At 46.1% G+C, this 20436-nt stretch overlaps 1 protein-coding gene across 2 annotated transcripts in view; it reads right to left on the bottom strand.

The window, feature by feature from the left end:
• Positions 1–12338, bottom strand: part of PAH (phenylalanine hydroxylase) — a 40339-nt gene extending 28001 nt beyond the window's left edge. For both annotated transcript variants that reach the window (XR_010831701.1, XM_013180852.3), the window contains exons 1-2: positions 12137–12338; positions 7699–7806 (exon numbers count right to left, since the gene is read on the bottom strand). Coding sequence is in view for 1 of the 2 variants with exons in the window: in XM_013180852.3 (XP_013036306.1) it covers positions 7699–7806; positions 12137–12178 (150 nt within the window). In the remaining variant the exon portion in view is untranslated. The remainder of the gene's footprint in view (positions 1–7698; positions 7807–12136) is intronic.
• Positions 12339–20436: the final 8098 nt, after the last annotated feature.

The raw sequence follows: 20436 nt of genomic DNA, 5'->3' as shown, positions 1-20436 counted from the left end.
CCAAGCTGGAAAGCTTTGGGCAGAGGGCAGACAAGGAGGGGTCCCAGCCCCTTCAGCACGGCCATGCTGCAGAGATGGGTGCAGCTCCACGGGGCTGGCACCCATCCAGCAGAGCCATCCACAGAGGTGGAGAGTGGGCACAAAACACCCCCCTGAGCAAAGGTTGGGCCATGCACATCTAAGGGGGGGGGGGGGGGGGGGGGGGTGTAAAAAAGAACTACAAACAAACAAACAAACAAACAGGGAAGAAGGAATTATGTAGAGAGTCACCTCTTTTTTTACACCTGGGATGAGCACGATAGCTTTCCTGCAGGGTGAAGCCATTTCAGCTGGTTATTCAAGGGGTGCTTGCAGCTCAGCAGCATGGAAAACCCATTATCTCCTTGTGACAAGGCTTCAGGACATAGCAGCAGAGCAGCTGAAGGGAGAACCCTTCTGGTGACTGTTTTTAAAGCAGGAATTCAGTAGCATACATCCCTGAACTGGTGCTCGCACAGAAGCACGCTCTCATACGCTGCGTATTGCTAATAAGCAATACCCAATTTCAAAATATTTATAGTGGCTCTATTACTAGCATTGCTTTACAAATCTCAATTTCATTCTAGTCCAACTACTCCATCTAGTGTTTAATCTTTATAGCTTCACATTATTCAAAATTTTTGTATCCTCAGTATTGCCAAATCGTGCAATTGCATCATATTTCTCAGAGCAGTCAATGTTTTATTTGAAGCTCCAACTTCTGGAGCCAAATGGTTACCATAGAAAGGTGGTGGGGGAATTTTTTAGTTTATTTGTTTATTTTGACCAGTTTTCAATTTCTCTGTCTTTTTAGTAGAATTTGAAATCTTGACAATATATGTCCTCAAACGACAGATAATAAGAAATTTGAATTTATTTATTTGAAGAGACTTCATGATTTCTGAGTTAATTTTTGTTGATGAAACCTAACTCCAGGTGTTGGAAGATCTGGTCTGTCACATATTTGGGCTTTGATTTACATCCAAATTGTTAACACTTCTGCCTTTCCTATTTTAGCACTGGTAGAAATCAGCTGAGCCCAAGGCTTGAGATTAAACATGCGTTTGCTGAATCTGATCTATTTTGTTCATTACACCTGCAAAGAACTTGAAGCAGGTTGGTACTTCCCTGTTTCTGCTTAGGTTTATGGACTGCATGAAGGTTGAGTCTCTTGTATCCTGTGATACAGCCTCATACCTTCTGCAGTGCTTCTGTGTAGGTAGAAGGGTAGCTAGCTGCTCAACTTGTATTTAATTAACAGTGTGAACATCACAGAACAGATTCTGCTTTGAGAACTGAGGGAACATTTAGGAGTAACACTTAACCAAGATCACAAGGGTACAGTATTGGCAGATCCCTTGAAGTTATCAGAAGTCACTCCAAATTTCTTATTTTGTTTTGTTTTTTTTTTTTTTTTTTCTTAAAACCTGCACTCCTGAGGGTAACAATTCTCAGCTTTCATTATTTGAATATCCACATTCACTGTGTCTTTTATCACTCCCGGTTAGAAAAAAGTCTCAGGACATGCTCTCAGAGCTCAAAAAAAACCCCAAGTTGAAACTAAGCCTGTTTTGTGCAAGTCATGATTTTTCAATGAAAGGGTTTAACCATAGGGATGTTGATTCACAGCAGAGGTAACAGAAGACCTGGGAAGAGATTTCCCATTTCCCTGCCTACTGTTCCCCACAGCTGGACCTCAGCCTTGGCTCTCTCGCAGAGGCCAAGAAGCAACTCCAGCTTCTTCCCCAGATTACAAAGGAAGTGTCTTGCATGCAGCAACAGCCACACAATGGCAGTAGATCCCCACACTAGGGATATTATGCTACATCAGCAATCTTGTGCAGGTCACTGGCAACAAAAATTGGCTCCTCCCTCAAAAAGCTTAATGGCCTGATTGCTGAACAAGTTGTGTTTTCACAGCTATACTGGGAAACATTGTGTGGGGACAGGTACTTCCTAAAAATGTTGTGGGCTACTGCTTCCCATGGCATTTGTATGTCCTTTTGTTTATGCATTACTAAATGCTCCTGTACATGGTTGCTGAAACTAAGCAGAGCTATGAAATCCATCCACACACTGTTCATGTGAGCATTGTCATTGAGTAAGTTTGGCTTCATCAGGATACCCACATTATTACCAGATGAATATCAGCAACAGTGCTACAGTGCTGTTAATGAACATTCAGTGAAAACTTGAATGAAATCTCCCAGAACAAGGATTTACTCGCATTTCCTGTTACAAGAAATTGATGTCTTCTTTTAACCCTTACCACAGGCTAGTTCAGTGCTTCCCGAACAAGACTTTCAGAAGCACTGGTAGAAACTCAGTGCCTAATTTTCATAGATCAAAGAAGTTAGGAAGTCACAGAGGTGCCTTCAGCCACGGTTTACCAAAGTAATGACCAAGACACCCATCATGTTCAGGTTTACTCTTCAAGGAACAGCTTCTCAGCTGAAGACAAAGTTTCCCCATCTTCTCCCTCACATCTGCCATGGTCTTCACTTCATGAACAAGCTTCAGGAGGCAAAGGGACCCAGAGGGGACCCTGCTAACAAATGGCTCCAGTGGGCAGCTGGCCCTTAGTATCTATCACTTCTCACTTCTTCTCCAGCCCTAAAGTTTGCTGTAAGATGTTCAGCACAATATAGCCACAAAACACTTGGAGTGGGACAAACAAAAAAGCAAACAAGAACATGTGGCACTCCACAGCCACCTAGCAAAAGGGCACTCCTCTCTTTAAAATCACGTCGTATCAATCACTATATCCAGGAGCCCTGCTCCTCTGGCCTAGGAAACAGGAGAGCACAGTGTGAAAACATTGATTTGAAGCACTGAGTTCAGGTGTAGTAAAGATGATCATAGCTGTGCTTATGCATACTGTGGTGAAGAGGCATGCCTGGCGTGTTCACCTATCAGTGCAGGCACCTCCAACACACCCCCTGGCCAAAGTAACTGCCCGCCTCTCCTGATTTGGAAATAAAACACTGCCGAGCCAATACCTACCCAAGGGATGAAGGGATATCTGTCACTTTGGACTTTCTGTGGAATAAAGTAAGCTACTAAACAGAAAAAAGAGCACAGTCATCTTTGCTGGCTCTGAAAGCTCAGGGCCTTGTTCAGTGCAGGCTGTTACTCCCAGCCAGTCCTCCCATGGTGTAGTAATTTACTCTGAGAGTAGGAGTTCTACCTGATGCAAATCAATGGGGCAGCTTGTGAGCTAGAGCCCTACTGACTGGTAATAGCACTGGTGAAGGCTGGACCTTGTACTGAAGTCCTGCTCTGTTCTTGAGAAGGTCATGTCAGTGAAGAGGAGATGGAAGGCTCCTGTGTGATGATGGGTTGAGCAAATATTTAATATTTTCCTACACGTTTGACACGTACTACAGCTGTCTGCTACTACTTGTAAATTAATCAGAAAAAAGACCTCAGAGGAAAATAATGTATTTATAAATTCATGTGGAAAAAAAATCAGCTCAAAGTAAGGGCAATCCTTTTTATATATTGAAATGCTTAGTTCTAGTATTTTGTATAATAAATTTAGATTTGGAAATGCCGATCTTTTGGGGGAAGACTTTTTACTTTTTTTTCTTTCAAAATGGACTTTTTCTTAAAAAAATCAAAAAAAAAATTATCTCAATTTCAATAAGCTTTTATCACTAGAGAAAATAAACATTTGCATCAATTGTAATCTTATCTTTCAATTTTGATAAGAACCGTGGAAGATTTCTGTCTGTTTCTGACCTGGACTTACACTCTGTAGCTTTCTTACTTGTCCAATGAATCAAAAAACATAACTCCACAATGACTATGATTTGTCTTCCTGATTTTAAGCATGATATTTTGTTTATATATTATGTTCTGTTTCAGACAGATGTTAATTCCAGTTTTGGCTTCCTAGATACCATCTTCTATAATACCATAACTCAGACAAACAGTGTATGGCTGCACAAAGCAGTGCCTTGGTTTACAGCGGGTCCTATTAAAATTAAGTCAGTGTAAAGACTCCGCTGATGGGTTTATGCTGTCTCTACAGCCACCCTCAAGCCCACAAAGAGGACAGATTTTCCCAAGCAGAACCCATAGGGAAGCCACATCCACACTGCGATGGATAAAGATTATGTATAAAAAGGCTTTTCAAGTGAAAATAATTGGGTTTGATTTAACCAAAAAGCAAATCTTTACCACATGCCAATATACATACAGAATAGCTAGTGTGAAAGGAAAGTCAATTCAGTATTAATGATTTGTTTATTGCTAGACATGACTGAGCTGCTGTTACATCTGCTTGTTCTTTTCAGAGGTTATGCATTAGTCCAACACTGAAAAACAGTAGAGAAAATGAGTAAAGAATAAGAGAAACATAGACATAATAAAGAAGATTTTGGACATAAAGCCAGCAGACATAAGGAGCTCAGTACATGGAGGAGATTCCTCAGGGAAAAAAAAAAAAATCCTTCAATCTACATAGTCCTCACTTTAGCCACAATCTTGAGTGTAACTGGGACCTCAACAGAAAGCAAGGGTTTGGGTCTCTGAGCAAAAAGCAGATGTGAGAACAAGTGGCACTCTGTCAGCTGCAGGAGCAACATTGAGGGATGTTTGTGCAGGACAAAAAAACAGATTATTCATCAAAACATAATGAAATTCCCTTAAGGATGTCACAGTTGTAATTCTGGATGTAAGTCTGTGCCAGGTGCATGTGCTCCGTAGCAACTGGCCTTGTGCCTTCACCTGCCTGCATAGACGGCTCCCCTACCTTCAGTCCACCCAAAACAGGGGCTTACCCAGTTCATCCGGGCTGTGTTTGGACACCACTTCTTCCTCTGGGAGTTATGCCTCCTGATTGAACATGGATTACATCTAGACTGGGGAGCGGCCACGGAGCTTGATGTGCCACTGGTCCTAGGCCCCATTACCGATGCCTCCAGGCCCAATTGCGGGGCCGGGCTGGAGCACAGCATAGCTCCCCTCGGGTTCTTGCTCCAGTGGACACCGGGATAGGAGCTGATGCCTGGCCTAGTGCAACCTCAGCATGGAAATGAGGCATGGGCAGGCCTGGTGGTGAGGAGGTACTCCTACATCCTGGGCAGGAACACAAGAGTGACAAGTTCTCCCAGAACAGCAGAAACTTTATTCCAGCTGGCAAACCAAGGTGAGGATGAACCTCCCCATATCCACATGAAGACTTGCTTTACAGAAAGGCAGCCTGGCTGCTGCTAGCACCATGAGGTCTCTGCTTCTTTGGGTGTCTTCTCAAACCCTCGTGTTGCAGTCTGGACCTTGCTTCTGTGCCTTCTTTGCTCTCTACAGAGAGGATTTCTTTTCAACACTTGCATATTTAAAGTTCTTTTAATTCTCTGCCTTCCCCCCTCATGGCCCAGAGTAGTTCTGTAGGCTGTCTAGAAAAAAGGCAAAATCCTCAAAGAGGAATCCTCAAAGAGCTGGAGGCACAGCCCTTTAATAACTCCCAAGTGCCAGCTGGGAGGAAGAAAGGGCAGAGCCCTGCTCTCTGCCTACATTCCCACGCCTGAGTGCCCAGAGACACCCTGACAGCTTGGGCAGCCCCAGCCATGGTCAGGACCAGGGAGGGTCCAAATTCAGCGTGTGTGGCCGGCCCTCAGCCTCGGCACAAATAGCTGTGGAGGTACGGCCCTCTGCAGGGACCAGCATCTGTGGTGCTGCTCCCACTCTGGGGAACAGTCTGATCGTATTTTGTGGCTTTTGTGTTTTCCTTTTTTTCCTACTTCATGTGGCTGTGTGAGGCAGCAACAGCCAGAAGAGCCACGTCTCCTCCCTGTGCCACCCCTCTCAGACCTACTCACCGCATTTCCTCGGGCCAGTGCCAATGCAGCGGCTGTAACCCTGGGGACAAGGCTGGGGTCTCCCTCTCCAGACAAGCCTACCAACAGTGGGTCTGGACCAGCTCCTGTAGCTAACCTTGTTCTCACAGATGATTTTGTCAAGCAGGGAAGGGATACAAGAAGAAAAATCTTCTGGAAGTCTTCCGCCTTGTCCCCATTCTTATCTTCCTTTCAGAGCAGAGAGGGCATCACCTGCGTATCACCACCTTCCCCAGCTCTGCTGTAGGTGCCTCAGATCACAAAGTCTGTCCCTCTGAGACACCATGGTCATTGCCCAGGCGGGAAAGAGTGGAGGTTGTCTCAGCCATGTAGGCCCATCACTTACACACATGACAAGGTCCATCCATTTCCCGACAAGATTGCCAACAGAATTCCAATCTTGCCCAAGAGCACCTATGCCAGGCCTTTTGAAACCTGTGTGCTGGGGGAGGCTGCAAGTTTGCCCAGGAAGAATTGGCCTCATTGGGATGGGAATCCACCTGCCCAACAATGCAGAGCTCCTAAAACTGAGCTTTCACCCCCACTGTTGCCATCAGAGTTGCAGGGGAAAACAGCTTGCCTAGTTTGGGTACCTGCTTTGGGGCAAGAAGAGTTACATCCTAGACGCAGCTACTTCTCTCCCTCCTACACCAAACCCCATACAGAATTTTCCCTTAGATCTGGTAATAATTTGCTTAGTAGATGGCAATCCATGTAACAAGAAATATCAACAGCCTTCCTTAGTTCATTTACACCTACTGCCAACATACAGACATTTTGCAGAACTGTGTTACAGTAGTCAGTTCACAGATTTAGACCAGCTCTGCTGTCATTAGCATGAAATCTCCTTTATCTTAATGATTCAAATATGGCCTATAACTCATAATTATTTTTCATTTGTACTAATAGTGCACAAATCTTTCATTTCCCAGTCAGTTCAGTTTATGAATGGAAAGTATGCAGACCACAACTTATTACACTGTAGTACAGACAGAACTGCTTTCAGGCACAACTATCACGTGATGATGTTTTTTTTAAAAAAAAGTTGCAAAACCAATATAACAGAGCGTGGGAGCACAGAGTATACAGCTGTATGTGTTGCAATACAAGCATGCTGAATTACAAGGATTTCATGCTTTTTAAACAACATCCATGACATCTGGGAAATATTTCTTCAAGAATAAATAGGCACACAATGTCCTGAAAGGTCAATGTCTCCTTTTATCCCCTAAAGCTTTTCAACTCAGCCAGTTCATGAGTTCCTTGGGAGTGAATAAACTGCAAAATGCTGTCATTTTGGTGTTGTTTCAGAGGTACCCTCTGCCCCCTCTGTAGAAATACCAATAGTGGGAGGTGGTGAGTTTGTTTATATCAGATGCACTGAGGTGGACAAGAGCTACGAGGACAGTTGCTCCCTCCAGTAGAAATGCTTCATGTCCCACCGCTCATGTTCGGGTTATATTTGCCTTTTTATACTATATATATACCTACTCAAATGTCAACCCCAGGTTATGACCTGATTCACTTCTGCATCTTATTCTGGCAGTTACAGTGGAATACTTCCTTATAAAATGTAGAAAAATGCATTTTTTTTTCATCCTTTTGTCGGTTAAAGGTGGAGGTTTTAAATTAAAAGCTTGAAATCTAACTTTTCACTTAAAAAGGCAACTCGAGCTCCAGGACTTTAAGTGATTTTAACTTCAGAAAAGATACAGTTCCTATTTACCCGATTATGGCAATGAAACGGAATTAGCAACGTGATGATAAACACCCTGAGCAAATGTTGCTGCAAAGGAAAAAATTAAAGACATGGTCGGGTCTCCTGAAAAAAAACATTTACCTCAAACGTGCGCAGAACTTTAGCCAGTGCCCCGACTTCTTCTTTCAAAGAGAATATCAAAGAAATCACACCATTTTTATTTGAGGGCTCTTCAATGTACATAGATTCCTGAAAGAAAAGTACAAGAAAATCTTTAAGTTCACCCCAGGGGCCAGGTTTGCCTTTCTCCACTGTCATTTTGCACTGTATCAGTGATGTAGAGAGGACATACAGATGCTTTCAGAAGGAATCAAGGCAATTGTTGCTTCCAGGGACAGGTCTGGGGCTGCTTTTATTTATCATGGTAGAGGCACAAAACCCATTCTTGGAAACTATGTCCCATGTGTGAGGAAGGTATTCAAAAATGGGGGAAAAATAGCCTAACTCCATTTCAGCCCTGCTTCACTTCTCAGGTGTATCAAGCTCAGGGAAAACTGGAAGCATTACTGTACTTTGGTTTCAGCTATGGTGAAAGATCTTCAAGCTTCCTTTTCATTAATGTGCAGGATTAAGAAGAGCAAGGTAGATGAGCTCTGTGCAGAGATACAGGCCGTGATCTGCATTTCCCTTCAGTTCTGTTTGCATCTTCCAGGTAACATCAGAAGAGGTGGTATTCACAAGAGGGATATGGAAATTGGTTTAAAAACAAAATAAGATACCACCACCGCCCCAAAAAAAGGATGGGGGAGGAAATGCTATCACAAATTTTAAATCTTCTGTAAATCCCGCAGTGATTAAAGATTCAGTTAGAGCAAGATGTGTTTTCATTTATGTTTGTTCCTGAGTCTTACTGATTTTCTGCTCTGCAAATTCCAAAACAAAATTTCCAGTACTCCCAAGCAGGCGGAATGTTTATTTTAATTGTTTTCATGGTTCTCATTACCATAATTTTTCACAAAACCTTGGTTACATAGGGAAGAGCTATTTCACCACTTTAGGAAGAGGAAACTGAGTCATGGAGTGGGGCGAGTTTTTCAAAATTACCTGGGTACCTGACATGGAAGGTAACGGCCTGCTGATTTCCAGAATTGTTTAACTTTTCCAATGTCAGCATAAATGGGCTAAAGTTGTGCCAGGGGAGGTTTAGGTTGGATATTAGGAAAAACTTCTTTACTGAAAGGCTTGTTAGGCATTGGAATGGGCTTCCTAGGGAAGTGGTTGAGTCACCATCCCTGGAGGTCTTTAAAAGACATTTAGATGTAGAACTTAGTGATATGGTTTACTGGAGGACTTGTAAGTGTTAGGTCAGAGGTTGGGCTAGGTGATCTTGGAGGTCTCTTCCAACCTAGATGATTCTGTGATTCTGTAAATCTGAAGCACAACCACCACAAACTTTTGGAAGTCACAGTAAGATCTTATTTGTGTGTTGTTTGTGGCCTTGGGCAAATCACCCCTGGATGGCATTTCAAAGATCACACCAGACAGCAGCAGCACAGAGGGTTGTAACAGAGGCTGATGTAACAAGTCCTAGGTCAAGGCCTGACTCAAGGTATTCACCCTTTCAATTTTTCTTTATTAAGACCTACATTTTCAGTCAGAGTCCATCCCCATTTTAGCTATTGCTAAATTTAACATATAAATCAGAGCATAAAGAGTCTCAGTTCCCAAATATTGTCCTTAGAAATAGCAAAAGCAGTCTTTGTAGCAGACAGATTAATAATGAAATCCGGCTGCCCAAAAGCCATAAAACTCTTGATGGGACTACATTTTCTGAGGCAATGTTATAATGAACTGCCTTTTTTTTTTTTTTTGGTAAAATAAATAATTCCTGATTCTTAAGGCTGTATTTTAGGCTGCTGCTAATGTGAACATTCATTGCTGGAGTCTGACAACAGATTTTTCTACCTAGCTTTATTTCCAGTGGTCACACAGATTATCTAAATGATTTCCATCCTTGCAGGGAAACTCTGGTGGGAACTGTAGTAGAAATATTGGTATGGACCAGAGAGAAGATTGTCACCTACTCAACTGTGCTATGTCCTGGAGCATCTCCCTGTTCTCTGTTTTCTCAGCCAACCAGGGAGCTGGCCTCACTCTTAGCTGGTAGGGACCAAGAGGAAAAGCAGTCAGGAATGGTGTGGCAGCTGGCTAATGAAAGCCTTTTGACATCTGAAGCAACCACAAGGGAAACCAGTGACAAGAGTCTGTCAAAAAGTAAAAAAATGTCAGTAGCCTGGAAATTTTATGATAGTGTAACCAAAGCTGTCATCTGAAATTGTGATCCTGCATGGCTTTGCTGTTACGATTTCTCCATCTCAACAAGTTAAATTCACCCTAAGGACAGAACTGAGTTATGCCAGTGTCTGCTCAGTGGACCAAGAATTTGGTTTTCATGGTCTGTCCTAGAAATGTTTTAAAAGAGTTGTAATTACATTTTTTTAAATGTTCTTGCCAAGGCATTTCTCATGGACCAGCTTCTGTTGCAGGTTGTCTTGACTCTGTGTGACAAAGGAAGAATTTGTGTTTTGAACATCGGCAGAGGATATAATACAAGGCTCAAGTCCTACGAGGTAATTTTGATATTAATTAATCTCTTTATACAGTGATAGATTCTCATTGGTCACTAGCCTTGATATGCTGAGATGGGCCACTTTTAGGCCATTCTCACTCATTTTCCCACTCTTGCAAATTGGTTTATGTTGTGCTAAAAAGTTGCAGAAGGCAGTAGGCACTAATCCTGCAAACATGATGACAGTTGCTTAACTTTTTGCACATCTGCATGTGAATGTAGATCACTGGGATGGTCTTTGTACAAAAGTCAGTGCATGCCTAAGTCTGTCCACAGAGGTGGAGGCTTTCAGTGCAAGAGGAAAGAAGACTAAAACCATTATTTTCCTGACAGGTACCCAGATCTTATCAATATGTATGGAGGCAATATACATTAATAGACACTGGAGCCAATACATCAACACAAACGCAGGCACTCACATCTATTGCTGAGCTTTTTGTCATATATATGCATATTTTTTAACTGTTGATCATGGCTAATCCGTTCTCAGTCCGAATTCTAATTTCTTGTCTCTCAATCTCTTATATAGAGATGAAATGCAGCTTTGGGACAATTCTACTCTTACTACTGTGATTGTGATTAAGAGTTGAACAAATTGTTTCATTGTCATTGAAACACTGTCTATATGACATGCATATCTGACCTGTAAGTGTATAAGAACCAGTTGACAAATACAGACAACCATTTCTGGACATAGCACAGTCTCTTACATCAGTGATGTGTAGATGCAGGGACAGTTTGCCTGAGTGCAATGCAAATCTATGTTCTTAATTAACTACTTCACACAGAGATTGATATTGTCTTTCTGACACATGGCAGTTTGGGAGGTCAATAATACAGACCTGTCAGCCTTCAAACTCATTTCTGAGTTGTTTAAACATTCAGAGTGAATTCCAACACTGCTGAAGCTAGAGGAAGTTTTTTCTGTAGTTTCAGAGAAAGTAAAATACACAAAATAGTATAGAAATAGTATAGAAAAAAATGGAAAAAATATTTCAATGAAAATAAGATTCTGAAGTTACTCCTAAAAATTAAACTAGTTTCCAAGCCATTTAGAGTCAGTTTCTTAAGGTAGCTAGATGCTCAGCTCCCACAGATCTCACTGGGATCAAGCAATTAGACAACTTGGAGAAACAGCAAGGTGGAACAGTAGCGTATCTCTAGGGGAGTTCAGCCTCAGCACACGAAGCAGTAGGAAACCAGGCTTCCTTGGCTGCTCTGTACCTAAAAAGATTTGTAGGAAATGAAGCTCGTTTTTTCACATCTTCCACAGCTTGTCCCCAGCTTCAGAGGCATTGCGCAGGACAGAATTCAGTCCTAATAATTAACCATGCTGGCCTCAAATTACGTCACTTGCTCCTACAGTATCTATAGTGCCTGTAATCGAAAGTCATGGGTTTCAGTACTTTCCTGTATTTTCCAAAACAAAGAGTTCAAAGTAAGTCAGTAAACATCTAAAAAAAAAAAAAAAAGTGGGGGGGAGGTAGAATATATGTCAGAGTGCTAAAAGTTAACAAATAGCTCCACCAGAAGAGTGCATAATTTCAGCAGCTTTCCCTAAACAGAAGACAGCTTGCGCTCATCACACAGGTTTAAGAGACCTCTAATTATCTGCTGCTCTTTTCTGCTGCTTCTTCTATTTGCCATATATGCAAGGATACATTTACAGAGGTCCCCTGACCCTGATCTCTTGCCTCTCTTTCCTTTCCTCTGTTAAAATGTTTTCATTTTTGCTCTCACCGCACATCTGTGAGTACAATTAACTCCAGACAAGCACGCCGGCTGCCAAAGGGGACAATGGTGGCAACCAAGCACCACAAACGGTTGAGACAGACGCGTTGTTTCCTCCCATCTTGGACATCTTAGAGAATGGGAAACAAGATTTGCAAGCATGGGGGGGCATGGAGGGACTCCCTGTGAACAGCAGGCACACAGGCCCCTCAAGCTTACCTGGAAAGGGTCGCCGTTCATCTTGCAGTGCTGTGCGTCCATGTTGTGGAGGCGGCAATGCCCACACAGGGAGGCTGCGGGTGAAGCCTTCTGACCTTACTGTGGTGGCCAGAGCTCCGTGCAAAGGTATTTAAAGTAGAGGAAGCGAGGCAAAGCCATCCCCTCCTCCAGCTCCCTCCCCCCAGATGCTGTGCCAAGAGGGCGTTCTCCCTCCACGCCCCCCACCCACCCAGCCCTGGCACACGGACAAGCCAGCCCCTTCGGTCCCCCCCAGCATGCAGCGGCACTCCAGCACATTGTTTCTATCTGTGCCCAACGTGGACAAGCAGCATGCTTTGAATTAGCAGCCTGTCTTCCACAGATCAATGTCAGCCGCTGCTTTCGTTCCTGCACGTCAATGCTTTGACTTGGGTTCAGCCTTCCCCCTTGTCTGTTCCTTTGGCTGTGTGTGTGTTTAGCGACCAGTGGGTTTCCCTTCCACGTGATCGGAGATCAGATGTTCTCCAGGAACCTCTCTTTGCGTGCCAGACACGGGGCACAACTCAGCAGCGGCTGGACTGTTTGCCTTTTAGTGAGGCCCTTTGGGCTGCATCCAAGAGGTCAGAGAGCAGGGGACAGCTCCGCACACCAGGCACTGGAGACAACAGAGGCCCAGTATAAAGCATTAAACAGGTGTTAACTTTGTGAACCTTGCTCTGGGATATGGATCTCAACATGGAGAAAGGGAAGGAGGTAAAGGAAGAAAAGGAGCAGGGAGGAGGCAGAAGAAATGCAGAAGGTGCGCATGTGTTTTTAGGTATATCAACCATGGAGAGCTACAATGGGAAGAGGGGGAACATGAATGAATTTGGAAATGGTTAGTAAAGGGTTGGTACAAACCAGCCAACACTTGGTTTGGAAAGAGTCACCAGAGAGATTGAAGGAATGAAGGAAAGTTATAGCCTGATACTAGAGGGCAGGTGAAAAGGAAAAAAAGAGAATGGTCAAGATCTATTTTGTTATTTGGAAGGCTGAAGTCTACACCAAGACAGGCTATGTCACGGCAGGTAATCTTGCTGCATTTTTCTGATGAAGATAAATTCTGTGGAACAGAAGAATCAGCCCTTCACAGTTATTTGAGCCTTGAGGGAAACTCTACTGCATGCTCAGAACAAATTCAGACTGATGAATTTTAACCAAGACTTACCATGAATTATTTGTAATTATGAAATCCAGTAGCTGGAAATCTGATCAGTAGGGAGCCACTTGCAAGAATCTTAGTCCAAACCCATGTTCAACCCCATGACCATCAACTCAGAATCCAGCCCAGTGAAATTATGCACTGTATGATGTACATCTGCAGTAACTCAGAGCTTTGGACACAAAACACACATTTTTCAGAGAAACTTCTTGTTTGTCCATCATATGGCCATATGCAGTGGTAGAAAGTGACTTTCTGAGGTGAACTGCAATCCTATATTATGGGCTAGCAGCCAAGGTAGGCAGCCAAATATGATATACACGTGCCACCCTGGACATTGCTGGCACCAAAGCATCAGGTTGGGGCAAGGAGAGATGGTCCAGTAGGTGAAAGGCAGCTTGACCTTGTTACCTGCCAGCAGTACTAAAACTACTGTTTTTGAACTGTTCAGTCAGCAGGTTCACTATGGGAGGCAACGTTTTGTGTCCCGTGTTTGTGCATGCAGCACCCAGCAGAGTTCTGTCGATGATAGGGGCATTGAAGGCCACCTCACAAAAAAAAAAAAAAAAAAAAGTGAGATGAGGATGGTGATAACACTGATTATAGTAGTCCCTGTGTAGGGCAGGACAGCTTCCAGTAACTGTTCTTGTTTGCTTTTTGCTTTGTCCACGTGCCATGCCTCTCTACACGGTATGTTTTTCAACTAGATTTTAAAACACTTAGATACATGTCCTAAGTCTGACCAAAATAGCTATGTCATCCAAAGTCATAATCTGTTTTTTCAATCATTTGTGCCTTCCTTTTTCTTTGTTTTTCTCTTTCTACTAATATTTGTTCTTTTTTTTTCCTTCTCTGAGGCTTTTACATGCACTGAGTCTTTTTCCTTTCTTCCATCCCTCTCCTCCCCTTTTCTTATGTTTTGCACTTTCTGTTCACTCTACCTTGACAATAAAGACAAGGTAAAGTGAAATACTAGATACACTAAATATTGCTCATGCCAAATCCTTGTAATTTTTCTTGACTCCTCCCACACACTGTTTTTTTATTTATATTGCAAGCTTATCTCTTATTCTTATTGCTACATAATCATAATGATATCCCTAGTGTGTAGCCACTGGTTTACTGTTTAATCAGCTTGGACCTTCAGAAATTGCCTGGTAGCAAAAGACACTGGCTGAGGGAAGCAAAGCTCCTTCTTGCTAGGAGGAATTCCCAAATTCTCTTGTTTTGGAGCAAAGTAGTGTGTGAGTTTGTGTGTGCATGCATGCACAAGTTAGCATTCACTCCAATGCCATTGCAGCATGAACACGATTGCATCAGTTCTGGTTACTTTGGACCGTTTCTGAATCCAAATTGCCTGAGCTCTCTTTGAAGATGTAGTTCTGCCTACCAAGTGCAGGTTCTTTGCCCCGCCGTGACATTGCTAACTGGAATTTCCCACTTGCATTTCAAGTTGCCCCACAGCTCTGGTTCCTCAGCCCCTGGGTGAGCACCTGAGCCTTGGGCTCTGCTGGTCCTGCTCTGGGCTCTTGCTGCAGCACCATGCAACCCCACTCCTTCCCTTCCAACCATGTGCAGGTAGGCACCGATGTCCCTCATTGCCTCCATCTGAAAATACCTTCCATCCCCCAGAAATGCATACCCCACACACAGCCATTCCTGGCTGTGCTGCTCAGCCACAACTAAAAAGGCTCTTTGCACTGAAACTTGGCTGGTTCCCTGGACGGCATGCCGCAAGTTCAAAGGGCCACAGACTTTGGCTGCTTTTCAGACTGCTTTCTCCCCCTTCTGCCTTTAGGCAGCGTTTGGAGAGCAGCGGCTTCCCCAGAGCTCTGTGTTTTCTGGCTTGGGCAGGGATGCAAGGACACCAGGACTATCCTCGACTTGCGGCTCCCTGCGGGTTCGGGATGTCCCCATCGGGCTGAGAGAGCAGTGAGCGATGGAGAGGGGCTTTTCTAGAAGCTGTTGAAAAATTCCCAAATGAGGATTGAATGAGGGTATGTGAATAAGGCAGAGGGGTGTCCCCGATCGATGTTCCCTATGGATTTCCCAGAGGTCTCCCGGTGCTGTAGCTCCCCTTAGGCACCAACCGAGACTCCTATCCTCCCACCCTCCGGCTGCAAAACCTCCGGGCCATGTTCCCCGCTCCTGGCAGAGCCGGGCTCGCCACCCGCTCCTGCAAATGCCTCGGGCTGTCCCCTGCCCAGCCCCGCTACCCCCGCGGGTGGCCAGGAGGTGGCACTGTGTCCCCGCGACCGCGGCCGACGGGTGCCGGACAGGGACGGGGACCGGGATGGGGACCGGGATGGGGACGGGGAGGCGTCTGCACCCCCGTGCCTCCGGGGGGGGGTCCGCCTCCCAGACTGCAGCACGCATGACCCCAACCCCTCTCCATCCCGCGGACGGTCACCTCGGAGGGGACAGCCAGGGGAACCCACCCCTACCGCCCTCCGCTCCTCCGTCCAAAATTTTCCTGTCCAAAAAGTGTGTGTTGGCGGGGTTGGGCGGCGGGGGGCCGGGGGGGGGGGGGGGGGGGGGGGGGTCAGCCCGGTGTGATTTATCCCGGCCGTGATGGACGCGGGACGCGTGGCCGCACAATGGGGCCACCGGCGGGCCACGGGCAGCGCTCGGCGGGCGCGGGGCCGGGGGCGGCAGCGCCCTGCGGGACCCGCGGAGGGGACATCGGGGACGGGGACGGGCTGGGGTGGGCGGCTGGGGTGGCTGCTGCTTTTTTTTCCCCTTTTTCCCCCCCTCCTCCTTTTTTTTTTTTTTTTTTTTTCTTGCAGCCCTATATGCAAACTGTCACTTCAGGTTAGCACAAGACCTGATGTAGCTCATTAGCATGAGCTGTATCTAATATGCTTAAAACCTCTAATTATTTATTATGCCCTAATTGGCAGCCCAAGAAATGTCTCCAAAGTGATGAGGGTTCATCCCAAGGCGCCTTTTCGAGAAGAATTCAGCAGTGTCCCTGGTCAAACGTCATTTTTAATTCTTCATCGGTGCCACAGGCTTTATTCCTCTGGTACACGATATAACACCAGAAAACTCCTGCAACTTGCTGTCCCAGGAAGTAGCTTCCATCCACCCTGGACAGGATGGGCAATAATTAGTCACCAACATGTTTTAATGCTCAAAGTCCTTCTTTCTTTAAAGGCATGCGTAGAAAGAGACATTTAAGTTTATCAAGTATGCAAAAGTGTAGTCAGATGCTCCTTGAAAATGACTTACCCAAAGGAATAGCCACTGGCAAAAATTGCTTTCCTGCCTCCTAAAAGTAGGAAAGTTTTGAAAATTATATTCACATAGACACTGTTTCAAAATAAGTTCTCCACTCTGGGGTCCCCCGCCCCCTCCCCTGCCTCCTAATTGCCTTTTTTTTTTTTTTCCTTCCAAGTCTGTATTATGTTTCTTCGGGTTGCGCCAACTATTTATTTATCTTTATTCTTTCCCTCTTTCTTTTCATTCATTATTCTCTCTCCCCCTCTTTTTTTTTTCCTTGTGTGTGTGGCTTCTCGGTCTGATCTGTAGCTTGTTACCACCCACTGCACGCTCTCTCCTGCAGCCGAGGTGTTTCTATACAAACTTCAGCGTCCAGTTGTCATATTAATTATTACACTGAGTAATGACTGAAATAGTCAAAATAAGGGGAGACTCAAGAGAGCTTTTTCTTGCTGCTCAAAGATTCAGCAAAGAAGCCTTGCAACAAAGCACTAATTGGTCCCCAGAAATACTCTGACAAGGCATGGAAGATAGGTTTCATAAAGCCCAGCAATTGTGAAGGGGAAAAGATCCTTGAATAGACCCCACGCTTCTTTTCTAAACTCTCTTGCTGAGCAAAAAATGGACTGCTTCTTGAATACTGGACTGATCTTGAATGCTATACCCAGCAGAGAAAAAAATGCACCATTTATTGTAAGTTTTTTTCCAGCTATTCATGTGTTCTATGTGGAGAATAAGCTGGTTTTGTTTACCATGAAAGACCTTTTACTTTATTTTCACTCTTGGGGGGGAAGCTGGAAGACGGGGGGGGGGGGGGGGGGGGGGGGGGCGAGGGGAGGGAGAGAAACACATGTGCCCAAATCCAGAGGAGCTGCCTACTGTAACAAAATGGAGTGTAACAAATCCTACAGAAGTCCCGAATGTATCGATTCTTTGAAGATCTATATAGATTAACGACTTTCGTTCTGCCTTTCCAAGACGGCATTTAATCATAACGTAAATGGCCTTTAAAAAAGAAAAGGGGTGAAAAAAAAGCATACCAAAGTGTGTGTGTTTTTTTTTTTTTTAAAAAAAAAAAAAAAAGCAAGGACTTCAAAAGACCTCATGAGTGTGGCACACAAAATTTAGGCACATAAAAAAGACGCTATAAAGTAATGACAATTCAAGATTAAAAAAAGAAGAAAAAGAAAAGGAAAAAAATGAAGAATAAAAAGGGGAAAGCCCAATAAGACCAATGAAAAGGGCTAGAGCTATTTATCATTATGTTAGAATTAAGAATTTCAAGGTGCAGGTGCAGGACTGTGCATACAAGTGGGTGGAGGCTGGGGACCCTGAAACAATATTTATTATCTATAAACCTGGCAGCCCCAGGCCCCTTACTCTGCGAAGTGAGCAGATCAGAGAGATGCCAAGATTGGCATTACCTTAGACAACACGAAGGATGAGCTTGTTCCTCTGTGGCAGCGGCTGGAGAGGGACATGCTCAGTAAAGGGAGGAAAAGGCTCTTCCCCCCATTGCCCCCCAGGCCCAGGGAGCCAGGGGAGAATGGAGCTTTGGAGGTGAAATTACATGCAAGTTATACGTGGTGACCTCTGGGACGCACGTCTTTTGCCTTTTTAAAAGCTCTTGTTCAGAGCCTTCTGAGACTCAAGAAAGGGGGACCCAGAAATTCTGGTCCCATTTTGCCATTTGGGGAAAAGGGCAGGAATTTCCATGCCGCAGTCTTTTCACACTAGTTCTGGCAGTGGACTACTCCGTAAGTATTACTCTACGTACATATATAGTCTACATGGCTGCAATCAATTTGGTACTTCATTTTCTGATCTCTGATGCCACTTTCTAATGCCACTGGTGCATTGCTGTTCTCTCGCTCCGCTAACATCACAGCATGAAGCTGATGATGCAACTGCTACTTCCAGTGCAGTGAGGTCAGACAAGGGATGTCCCTGACCGAAACATCCAGAAGACTTGGAACTGAGAAGGGAGAGCTCCCTATGCAGAGAGCAGTATCGAATGCTGCATGCCAGTTGTCCTGCCCAAAAGAAGATAAAATCATTTGGTAAATTTGGTGTTTGATGAGACAGCAAGCTAAAAATTAGAAAGATACTCGGTGACCATTCAGGAGAACCCTGAAATAAACAGCATGACAGAAGTTAGACCTGACACACTCTGTCTTTTTCATCATGCATCTGCATTAAATGGTGCCACGCTAAAATCTGCTAAGTTGGCAGGTGCATATTAATGTTCTGCCACACACAGTTGCTGCTTATCTCTGTTAAAGCCACGTGTCCAGCAAGGGTCAGGGCTCCATGGGCAGAGGAGGTGATCTGTGCAGCCTCAGCTGCTGTAATTGAGGCCAGCAGCAGACCACGGCTTGTTTTTGCACTCATTTCCACTGACACTTGAACAGCTCAGGCTGTGCAGGTCCCCACCTGCCACTTTTTGAGGCTGGTGTGAGCATTGGACATGACAACCACTTGCCAGGGACTCCCTAGACCATATTTCCACCAGTGGCAAGGTGGTCAGGCAATGGTCCTGCTTCTTTTGAGGGTTAGATAGCACACATCTCTGAGTTTTCAGAGTGGAGAGGTGCTAAGAAAAAGGTGGAGATCATACAAGAAATAGGAGTAACAAGCTTGAACAAACAGGTGGGTATGTGCAAGGCAGGAGGGTGGGGAGAGAAGGACGTGCAGGGCTCCTCGCTGCTGCACGTACCAAGATCAGGGCCACCAACCTGGCAGTGTCACCCAGGCCACCCATGTTCCCACAGCCCCAAGGGGCAGTGGGACCCCCAGGTCATGCCAGCCTCAAGCTCTCAGCCTCGGTGCTGCTTTTGCACAGTTGGACCAAAGCTTCATGCAAGACTTTGCCTGGCAGCAAGGGGAATTTCCCCTTCATTGCACAGGTCCATCCTGACTCCCCAGTTGCAAACAAATGCCGCTTGCATCGAGCAGCGAGCACGGTGTGGCCTGGGGAATGGGCTGTGCGGCCAGGGGAGAGCTGTGTCTGCACATCCACCTGCTCACTGTGCTTAGCACACCCCGACTTCATGGTGCCCCACAAAAGAAACCTCCTGCTGCCGCGCTGACAGCCATAGGACGTCCACTTTGGACTCGTCCAAGTGCATTCACTTCCTTCTTTCCCTCCAGCCACCCTCACCCCATGGCCCCCCACCTTCCAGAGGCCCACCTCGGGTCGTCCCCCCCAACTCCACGCACACTCCTTCTTCTACCGGCGACGGCTCAGCTCCCCTCCTCCCAGCCCACAACCGCGCACCTCCCTACTCTCCCTTCCCGCACCCCTCTTCCCGGACCCCCTCCCCAAACCCCCCTCACCCCCAGACGGACCCGGTCCCCCCGGGGCTCCCCTGCCCCGCGCATCCCCGTGCGCGCCGCCTCCCGCCCCGTCGGGCCGCGCCCGCCGCCGCCGCCTCCTCCGCGGCCGCCGCCGCCGCCCGCCGGCGCCCCGGCGCGGGTGTTTGCTCAGGGCCGGGAGCGCGGCACGCGCCGGGCGCACGCACTTGCAACAACAAAACCCGCCGGGGGTGGGGGCGGCGGGGCGGGGGGAGGCGGGGGGAGACGGGCACCGAGGGAGGAGGGGGGGGGAGAAAAGGGGGGGAAAAGGGGGGAGAGGCGGGGCCGAGCCGGCGGCCAGCGCGTGTGCGGCGGGGCCCGAGGGCTGCGGGGGGGGATATAGAAGGGGGGGGGGTGTTAGCGTGTGTGTGTGTGTGTGTGTGTGTGTGTGTGCGCCCCCCCCCCCCCCCCGCGCTGCAAAGGCGGAGGCGCTCGGCAAAGCCCGGGGAGCGTGGAAGGCGCAAGGTGCAGAGCGGGCGTGTGTGCGAGGGGGAGGGCGGGGGGGCAGCGAGTGTGTGTGTGTGTGTGTGTGTGTGTGTGTAGG

The sequence above is a fragment of the Anser cygnoides genome, chromosome 1 (assembly GCF_040182565.1).
Source record: "Anser cygnoides isolate HZ-2024a breed goose chromosome 1, Taihu_goose_T2T_genome, whole genome shotgun sequence".
NCBI lineage: Eukaryota > Metazoa > Chordata > Aves > Anseriformes > Anatidae > Anser > Anser cygnoides.
Note: the sequence above shows the minus strand (reverse complement) of the source record. Positions and strands in the feature narration are given on the sequence as shown.